The 10,239-nt window shown below is 47.6% G+C and overlaps 1 protein-coding gene across 1 annotated transcript; it reads right to left on the bottom strand.

Moving 5' to 3' along the window:
• Positions 1–1,338: 1,338 nt before the first annotated feature.
• Positions 1,339–9,211, bottom strand: RAB29 (RAB29, member RAS oncogene family). The gene is made up of 4 exons (XM_026864243.1): positions 8,625–9,211; positions 6,838–7,019; positions 5,548–5,669; positions 1,339–4,832 (listed from the first exon to the last, which is right to left on the bottom strand). Exons 1-4 carry the CDS (start codon positions 8,809–8,811, stop codon positions 4,715–4,717), a joined length of 609 nt encoding a protein of 202 aa, XP_026720044.1. The 5' UTR covers positions 8,812–9,211; the 3' UTR covers positions 1,339–4,714.
• Positions 9,212–10,239: the final 1,028 nt, after the last annotated feature.

Below are 10,239 nucleotides of genomic sequence, written 5' to 3' on the forward strand. Positions count from 1 at the left end.
GCTGCCCTTCGGGGCCAGACTTCAGAGGGGGCTGCCGGGGAGGAATACACAAACGGGTAGAGCAGCAGGCTGGGCCGCGCAGGGTCTGTCACTGACCCGCCGAGAACACCCAACGCCCAGAGCGGTTGACACCGGGCTCCTGACGCCGGGACAGCATGAAATCCTCCTGCGGTTACTGCGCCCTTCCTTCACAGCCCACCACCTCGGCTGCAACGGCACCTCTGTGCTCCGAGAGAGCCCCCAGGTTGGATCAGATCGCACCGTCTGATGGGGTTTATAATCAATCTACGTCCCATCCGATTTTTACAGCACGTTACTTTTTTGTTTGTTTGTTTATTACATGAATCGCCCCTAAATTCCGTATTTTTCTCACGAAGAAATGCAGAAAATTAATTTCAGCAGGCATAGATTTTATTATCAGTACCGATTACCACCACTTTTCCCTCTACTAGTCAGCAGACAGAAAGAACATGCGCAATTTGGGCAAAGGCTTTGAGTTTTTTTGACTTTAAATTCCCTAGAAACTCCAAATCTTTTTTTTTTTTTTTTTTTTAAAAAAAAAAGGAGCTGCTTTTGCCATGGAAAAACTAGATCTATTGCACAGCCCACTAAAATGGCAGCTTCTGCAGTAGCAAGTCGCTTTAACTTTGCATCTGAATCTTTAGAGAGGTTTATTCCTCCATTTTATTAAAAGCGGTACTTAAAAACATTTTTTAATATGTCCGATTATCTGAGAAGACTGGTTTGACAATACAAATACGGTCAGCTTTTTACCTAATTATAAAAGTAACTCGAGTTCATTTAATGCCCTGCTTGAACTTAATTTGTCTCCTTTGGAATTACTGCCATTTCTGGGACCAATTCAGATGTGCCCTGTCCTTCGTGCAAGTCAATACTCATGAAAATCAAGCTGATCAGGAAAGCAAGCGGGGCATTCAGAGCAACCGCCTGCCTGCATAGCCAGCCCCAAAATACACTCTGTGAATTAATGAGCCATAAGGAGGAAGGTGTATTAACAACCAACCACATCAAGGAATTCTTTTCTTTCTCCTCTTAGCTGAATATATTGGATTAAAAGCCACTATGACTCACTCCCAGATGTGAAAGTTTTGCATGCTTATATCCCGCTTGCAGGTCAGTAAGACTACAAGAATGGAGACGGCAAGATGTTTCAGTGACAAAAAACACCGAATTTGTTTTGCTGGCAATACAGGGCAGTACACACTGTATGCTTTACACACTCCCTGTTACTGACTGCAAGCCGGTTTCTAGTTTGAACTTGGGAACCCATTTGTTAGGACTGTTGAGACAGGAAAACAACGACTACTACTACACAAGCAATGTCAAACTTTTATTTCAGACTTTAGCAATACTGCATTAGTTACTGATTGATACGGAGAAAAACCTCCCAGCAGTTTCTTCTCTTAATATAAACATGGTAATACTGTAACTTTACAGTAATCAGAACCCTGTCTCTAAAATACTTCTGCATACCTGCAAGCAGGTGTGTTTTTTTTCTTAAAAAAAAGCTAAGTTTTCATATTATTGACTTATTTCTGAACTATAGTCTGCCCTCATGCTTTCAAATTCTATTGCAGTAAAAATTTTCAGCTCTGTGGACCCACAGTGTGCTGTCATCAACATCTAAAATGCACCGTTTAAACTTCATGTGGCTTTGAGGCCCATGACCACAAATTAAAGATACAGGAATGAGAAACAACACGTGGGAGAGAGGGAAATAGGTACAGTTGGCCCAGAGTCACACTAAGAGTACAAAGTCAAAGCAGGCACTGCAGAAGGGAAAATCAAGCACCTTCATTTTCAAAACAGGTCATTCCTGTCAAAGACACCAGTGAATCAAGAGTTCATCAGAATAAAGACGAAGCTTTTCTGATTCATATTTGAAAGATTCAAGTTTTTATCGGTCTGCGTGAACAAGACTTTGTTTAAAATATTTCTCAGGAACCGCTTCACTCAAGTTGGCTTTTCCCTTTCAGTTGTTTTAAAAACTTAAGAATTATTTCAGCCAGCACAAGCTGGGCACAATCAGCTTCACAGGCAACTGTTCTTTCCACACTGCCTGTCCCAGCAAAGAGCTGTGTTTAGTTCGAGCTTTTCAATCAGTTTAGTTTACAGGACTCAACCAAGGGGTTGGTTTTTTGTTTTGCTTTGCTATTTTAAGCACCTAATGTGTCACAGAGCAAGCTCTGAAAAAACACACACATCTGCACAGTGAGATCGTTTTCCTGTCTGATTGGGTTTTTATACCCATCTCAAGCAACGACTGTTTTTGTTGTGCAGGCTTGGGTTTTGACATTTGTCTACTGCATCTATTAAGGTGTTAACAAGCAGTAAGCAGTGTGGAAAAAAAAACCCCAAACCCCAGGGCATACACTGGTACCGGAAACCACTGGGCAGAACAGAAATGATGTATAATAGAAGAAAACCTTCAAAGATCTTGCTTTGGCTTTTTCTTTGTTTCTGAAAGGCACTTAAGGAAAAAAGGTCCAGATTAAGAGGTCCAGACATCAAAGAGGCACTGGTACCTATCAAACGGACACGCAAAAGATCCCTGGCCTAGCAGCTGGGCCATCGAAACAGAAATTTTCCTTTCAGTGCCAAGCTCCTACTGACTTGAGTGGTCAATTGGTCCTGGGCAGAGATTCCTACCACGTGCCTCGGTTTCTCCAGCTGTAAGGAGAGCTCTAACCCTTGACCTCTCTGCTGAAACGCTCTGAGGTGCAGAAATCAATAAATAACACATGAATCTTTGTGGTTTAGTGACAGATCCTTTAAAACATTAGACCCTTCTCTCCATGTTCCATAAAGAACTAAAAGTATTTATAGGACTAAACAATTTTTTTTTTTAAACAGTGTTTAGGAAGTAAAATTCAACAAGACAGTTCACTTTTGTTGCTAACCAGTTCTACACACTTCACACGTTTCTACAGTGAATCCCATCAGCACAGAACAGGGAATATTTAAGTGCCTATAAAACCAAATTTGATAAAAGTTGCACAACAGAATCCTAGCCCCGACATTTTAGCTTTTAATTAAAACAGTGGAACACAACAACACTAGTTCTAAATTTCTTAGCTCTTACTGTTTACTTATCAATCTTTTTCAACTCCGGAGAATGAAAACTCAAGAATTTTTTGTCTTTAGTGAAAGCAGTTCCTGTTCCTACCACCTTCTCCCTCCACTGATGATATAAAGTAAGAAAAGACAGACAGAAGGAATATTTTGCCAAAGAAAAGCAGTTCTAATCGAGCGGGAATCGGGACAAACCGATTTATAGTCCCATTTTCAAACTAAACGACTCAAAAAGGAGAAAACGTTACCGAAGACTTGTTCAAATCCTAACGTAAAACACGGGCAAGACAATTCTACAGCATAAACCTTCAACAAACCACATGCAGCGCTCTGTAAGTCCAGCCCTACAGACTGAGTTTCCTATTAACTCTCCTGAGATAACTACCTAGAGAGCTTTTACCAATTTTTTGTTGTTGTTGGCAAGAACCGTTCTCACTAACGAGTACCTGGGGACGTGCTAGGGAAAGCAGACACCAAGAGGCAGGTGGGGAGCGGTTCTCTTCCTTTCCTTTCGTCCTGCAAAGTCTTCTCCTTTGCTCCCCCCTCGCACCACTAAAGCCAGCAGGTCGGCTTTGGGAGAGCTGCCTCTCCTGCACCATCCCTGCTACCAAATCCACTCGTCGCTACAGAATGATTGTGGGGAGGCCAATTCATCAGTGGCTGCAAAGCTATTTGAGATGGTAGGATACAGGGTGTTCAAAAAGTGAAAAGGGCTGTTGTTCTGTCATACAAAGGAGTTTACAACCTATTCCTCATTCAGCGCTCCGTGCCCTAATAAAGTGGCAGCAGAACAGAACACAGAGGATTGTGCTAGAGAGAGGGTGAGCGAGAAGGAACGAACAGAAGGCAACTGGGCAATTCTTGACAAAAATTTGAAGTCTCTGCTGTTACACACCCCAGTCAGTACACACGACAGCGTGGGCTGTGCTACACCATTTCTCAAATTCACACTGATAATTTTACAGGTCTGGTTACGTGGGACACCGTGCTAATCCACATCTGGCTTCACATCTTAAGGACGGTCAGTGGCAGTGGTGGGATGTGCTGGTCCCTCCAGGACACGTGAGCAGAGGTCTGTAGTTCCAGAGCATAACGTAAAGAGTTTGTTGTAATCCCACCCTGGAATCCCCACTGCTTGAACTCTGTGTGCATCAAATGAGGGTCACTCTAACGCTTTGGACTGGTGCCTCTGTGTATGGTGGGTGCAGGCGGTGGGAAATAAAAAGGTGCAACAATATTAAAAATATACCTTCGACATCCTTCGCCCTGCCTGACACAGGGCATCACATGTCGGAAGATGAAGTGCTCGAAAAATAAAAAATAAAAAAATTAATCCAAGACATATGCTTGACCACGGACTGTGCTACATTACTAGCAGCAGAGCTCCCAGTTGCTACTACACTAGAAGAAAGGAATCTTCTCACTCCTCCCTTCTTTCCACTCCTCACCCCAAGTCATTGTAGCAATGCTCTGCTGAGGGAGAATATGCACTAACCAGAAGGCAGTCCACAATCACATGAAACCCCCCCCAAAAAAACAGTGACAGCCAATTTAGGAAAAAAATGATGATAATAAAAAGACATTGCTGCTAGACCCAAGGCAGATGGTGTAGTCAGTGCATCTAACAGCAAGCCCAGCCTGGTGGGGTTGTCTCTTTTATGTTAATATAATCCCCACTCCCGGCAGCAGAGGAACTTCCATCACCAGTGGATGAGGACATCATCTTTTCAATCAGGACTCTAGAAGACAAACATATGTGAGTTTGAGTTTGTTTTGCGGTGGTTTTGGTGTTGTTTGGGTTGTTTTTTTTTTTTTTTTTTTAAAGAAGCAGCAATGGGCCACATGGTTTTTCAGCAGTACAAAAAAAAGAAACATCAATGTATTCTAGAAGGACACAAAAAGCCGGAACTTTAACGACTTAAAAAAATCAGGTTAAGGAACTTTGTAGCACTGACAGCAGCATTACTGCTATTACCTGGCAGCATCAGAAGACTCTGCAGTGACTGGATAACTAACAACACCCGCTGCAACCACCTCACCTCGAGGCCAGGTTAGGACTGAGACACTGCAACGGGCTTCCGAGGTACCAAGTGCCCAAGCTCAAGATCAGGTGTGAATACATTTCAGAAAAGGCCAAATCCTCCATCAAAGGACTGGTGCATCACAAAAGAATTTCTAATATCTTTGCACAAGAAGTCCCATCCTTCTGGGAGAGGCCAGCAGATGAAAAAAACACCCCTTGGTGTTGCTCAAAGAATTTCTGTTTCCAAAAGCATGTCAGAGCTTAACCAAGGAGAGGAAAACTTCTGACCTTTCAGAATTCGGTTTCCCTTCAGGAGATTTACTTGTGCATTATTGCTGCTATTTGTTACTTCCCGACAGCATCTCCCCTCACCTCAAAGATGGCTCTGTCTGAAAGAGGAATCAACTCTTAGATGGATCACCAGTGCCTACCTCATGGCCTCATTAATATTCTTATTTTCCTTGACAGACGTCTCCACCCAACCAGAAAAGCCGTTTTCTTTGCTGAACCGATCCACTTCATCTCTTGTCACAGCCCATGGGGAGAGGTCGCACTGTAAAACAAGAATCAGTCAGTTTAAGTTCAGCCTTCTAATTTTTAAGCTGGGAGGGGAATTCTCCCCCTCAGCCAGTTATCGCCCATGTGCAGGCAGGCAGGCAGGCAGCAGGTAGGCTCAGCCCTCCACATCTCCCAGATCACAAGCTGATAGAGAGCTCTTAGGGCAAGGTTGTTAATGGGATGTTGCAAGCAACAATATATTTATCTCATCTGAGATACTGACACACCTCAGCCAAGCACGCATGGAATGGAGGTTCAATCCAGCACAGGACACAAAAGCATTGTCACTCATCCAAAATTTCCCCGGCCTCTCAGCAGCCAGGAAACGTGTTACCGGTGCGAGGCCACCGAGGCAGCCACGCTGATGCCAACGGGACGTACGAAGAAGCCGTGAGAAACCCTGTCCCCTAACAGCTCGTACTATTGACTGCAGTGTGTACAGTCACACATTGTTCCCTAATGCAGGCAAAAACGGTGCCTTAAAACAGCTGTCGGGGGAGAGCGTTATTTGTGAAGTGGAGAAGAAAAGCCACTCTGCTGCCCACCCATCACATTTTTGAGTCATCTCCAGTTTTACGCTTTCTCAAACCAGGCAAGTCTCAAACTGAATCTGGAAAGGGCTGCTGAGCCAATGTTGGCACATGAAGAACATCAAGGTAGTTTTTAAATGAAAAAAAAAAAAAAATCATTAAAAGGCAGCAACCAATCTACACGGTGAAACTTGACGCTGCATCCAAATGAAAACTAGACATCCCTCTGGCAGCTCTGAACAGAAACTTTACAGTGTCGTACACAACCTTCCCAGGCTACTGCAAGTGAAAGACCAAAAAAAAAAAAGAAAAAGAAAAGCTTTATAATCCAGGAGCTACAGAGCTCGAGCTCCGACAGCACGGCACAAGGCCCTGCGTCCTAGGCCAGAGCAGCTGTTAACATCTCCTCATGCCATCCACGCACCGAGTCCTACCAGTGTCTGAGTTACGGAGGAGAATCCTTGCTAGAGAAAGAAAATTCAAGGAGAGTTAAGAAAAGGATTAAAAAGACCGCAGGGTACGGGACAGCTCTCAGCAAGGCTGGGGGTTACGGGTGTCTCCTGCCATCCTGCGCCCCTGCGCACCCACACGTGCACACGGACAAACACACAGAGCGTGGCCAGGGCTGCTCACTTTGTTTGCCAGAAGCAGGCAAGGCACTGGGTTGCCGTCTGGCAGCATGAGCTTGCTGTCCAAATCCTGCTTCCACTTCTGGCTGTTGCTGAACGTGCTGATGTTGGTGACATCAAACATGATAACGCAGGCTGACGCCTCCCTGTAGTACAGCCGCGTCATGGACGTGAAGCGTTCCTGCCCTTTGGGATCAAAAGGAGAAAAATTTACCCTCCAGAATGACCATTTTTAGATTTGTTCATGCAAACAAACACGTTTAGCGTGGCACATCGTTTTCTAGCTTGACGCTAACAGTCTCCACCTAAACAAGGAGGAAATACAGGCACTGGGATGCGTCCTGCCTGGGGCACCTCAGCGTGGCAGCCACAGGGCTGGAACAAACTGGGCAGCTCTGACCCAGGCACTCAGATTCCCACAAGTGTTACTCTTGGTGTAACAATTTAAATGGGGTGTCCCCGACCACAGGCTCTCCTGGCCACCGGCACCGTCACGTCCTGCTGCCTGTGTGGGCACAGCGTGACAGCAGCCTCTCCGGAGAGAAAATTGTGATGCTGAACAGAAAGTATCACAGCTCAGGTACGCTGTTATTAGTGTTTACACCTCACGGCCTGCCTGGAGTAACCAGAACTGCCTCCAGAGAGTAACCCCACCGTGCAGCTGCGTGGTGTGACTGTACTTGTGCAGATGGGGACACACCGCAGAGCATCCGCACCGCGTCACGCGGGCCAGGGGCACGGTGAAAACCAGCGCTTCTGACACTGGAGAGACTTCACCGGGGGCTCCCACGCAGCCCTGGAGCCGCTCAACAGGCTTTTTGGTTCTGAAACCGTCGAGATCTGGGCGCTCTGAGTTTCCTCAAGCCATCGGACTGTCGCTGCAAGCCCTGTGGCAGCAGGTGACACGTGTGTCCCCTTCTGCTCAGGGCACGACAAGAACACAGTGACCAGCGTGGCCCCTCTCCTTTCCAAACCTTAAAACTCCTTTTCGGGGCTGAAACTGAAATCAGTTTCTTGCTGCAACCCTCTTGCTGCAAACTTCTCCTTCCTGTTTTCTTTTTAAGGATTCCAGACGCACGCGTCTGAGCTGTGAAACCGGAGGAAACCACAACCCTGTTTTCCTCGTCCCTCCAGATCCAGAGGTGCCATTTTAAAGACGCTGCTGCACCGACCTGTCTTCTGGTGCTGGGGAGACTGGGGAACCGTGTCCCTCCGTGCCCCCCCGGAGAGCGGGGGCTCCTCTCTCCATCTCACGTTAACGCTGTCCCGCGGTGCGTGCCCCGTTGCCGACCCAGCCCCAGCACCTTGGGGGCACCCAACAGCCTCCTCCTGCCATGACGGCTCCCGAGGGATCCCCTGGCTCCGCACCGGTCCCTGAGCAGCCGGGTCGCACCCTCGATCCCGGCAGCCAGAGCAGCGTGAGGTCACTGGGGCTGCTCCACGCCAGGATCAGGCATTCCCGGCTCTCATGCCCGAAACCAGGATTTGAACAGAAGACTCTGAGTGGAGAAGTCACACACCCAGCTACAAATGAAACCGTTTCCCCATTCACTCAGCTCGGGCTTTGAAATGGGAGAAGAAAGGCTCGATAGGATTTATCATCTGTGCTGCTGCGACCTTTGCAGGTGATTCTGATTAAATATTTAAATTACTAGTGCAAACTAGAGGCAGAATCGATAGGCTTTCAGGATTGATTTTGTAGCAAACTCCTACAGAAAGAAAAAGAAAGGCCAAGCCACTGAGAGCTTTAAATTCTGCTCCTAAGCAGCTTCGTGGTCCGTGTGAACATACCTGCAATGTCCCAGAGCTGAAGTCGCACCGTCTCTGATTCTGACCACTGGACCACCTTCAGAGAAAAAAAAAAAAAAAAAAAAAAAAAAGGAAACCTAATGAGGGGCATTCTGCACCACGAGGCTTGTTCCTCCCCAGCAGCACAGCCCAACTGCTCCTGCACCCACAGCAGTTTGTACTGGAGCATCACCCGCCCCAGCACAGACCAGACCCAGAGCAGGAGCGGCTGCAAGTGCTGGCCCCTCTCCTCCACCGCAGAAAGCTGAAAAAGAAGTGTTAAATCCAGAGGGGCTCCACAGACTGTCCGCTCCGGGCCCTGCAGCGGGGCTGACCACACGAAATGCCTTCAGATAAGCAGAAGTCAAGCGCGTTATCAGCATCTCATCCCTCCCCAGGCTGCGTTTGTCCCTTCCTGAAGTTCAGGTTAAGGGTTAAATAACAGCAAATGGAGCAGCGTTCCCTCCCTGGCTGACAAAGCCCAGCCTGGCAGGTCTGTCAGAGCCCTGGCAAAGGGCGGCAGAGATGCTGCTCTGCAATTCTTTGGGCAGAAGCAGAGCAGGGTGGAATTTTTCCAGCCAGCGCAGCGTTGGGAGGACCCTCCCTCCCCTGAACAACGGGGAGCACCAGGGGCTGTAACCACCCCGTGCACGGCAGGGAGCTGACACCCATTCCTGATCTCTGGAGTTGCAACCCTGGCAACTGGACGCACTAACCGAGAGGTAAGGAAGCAGAAATGAAAATGCTCAGGAGTAAGAATTCCTCCAGCACATAACCCTGAGCAACCACAGGCAAACAAAATGATACTGGACACCTCAGTGCTTGGGGAGCCTTAAGGAAATCTTCCCTCGCCCGACTCCAAATGCCAATAAAATGTTGGATTTGCCGCTGTCACCCGTCTTCGCTCTGCGCTGCCCGAACCGTTCAGCCCCTGGGACGTGGAGCCCCGAGTCTCCTCCACACCCGCCGTGTCCCCCCCCAAGACACTCGTCTGTAACCGGTGCAGAGTCGAAAGGGGAAACGCTGCGTCTTCCTCAGATTATGACGCATCAGGTTTTCACTGCAGGGAGAAAACTATCCGGCTACGCAGCCAGCCGTGCTCAACAGGGCTGGAACTTACCGAAGCCTGGAACTAATTTAAAAAAAAACCCAACCCAAAACAGCAAAATAAAAATAAAAATAAAAATAAAAACATCTGCAGCTCTTGCTGCTGGGAGTGACTGTACAGGCACAGCCCAACACTCTGCCCCAGCGGGACGTGGCTCTCCAGTGTTTTCAACTTCTAACTCATCCCCTCTTATCCATGAATAAGAAGATTTAAGCAACCGGGCTCGGCCCCCACTATTTTGGGTGCTCAGGGAGATTTATTTACTGGGTGATGTAGCTCCTTGCCGGTTCTTCATTTACACTGACGTTAAACAAAGAACCACCGACGCCGCTTAATCTCGTTCCCAAGCTCCTTGTCACAAAGCTGCTGCTGCTCCCCCCATCACCTTCCCGGGGCACCCCCGATACTCCAGCGGCGGGTTCGCGGCCGTTACACCCACCTCGGAACAACGCTGCTGGTTTTGCTCCGGAGAGCGGAGCCTCATCTCAGACCCTCCCGGTTAACGCTGCT

The sequence above is a fragment of the Athene cunicularia genome (genome assembly GCF_003259725.1).
Source record: "Athene cunicularia isolate RWA chromosome 26 unlocalized genomic scaffold, athCun1 chr26_part1, whole genome shotgun sequence".
NCBI classification, from domain to species: domain Eukaryota; kingdom Metazoa; phylum Chordata; class Aves; order Strigiformes; family Strigidae; genus Athene; species Athene cunicularia.

Coding starts and splice junctions, on each gene's coding strand:
- RAB29 (XM_026864243.1), bottom strand. CDS start 8,811: ATGCTCCAGTACAAACTGCTGTGGGTGCAGGAGCAGTTGGGCTGTGCT. Junction 5,670..6,837: donor GCCTGCTTCTGGCAAACAAA/GTGAGCAGCCCT, acceptor CTTGTTTTACAG/TGCGACCTCTCCCCATGGGC. Junction 4,833..5,547: donor AATATTAATGAGGCCATGAG/GTAGGCACTGGT, acceptor TTTGTCTTCTAG/AGTCCTGATTGAAAAGATGA.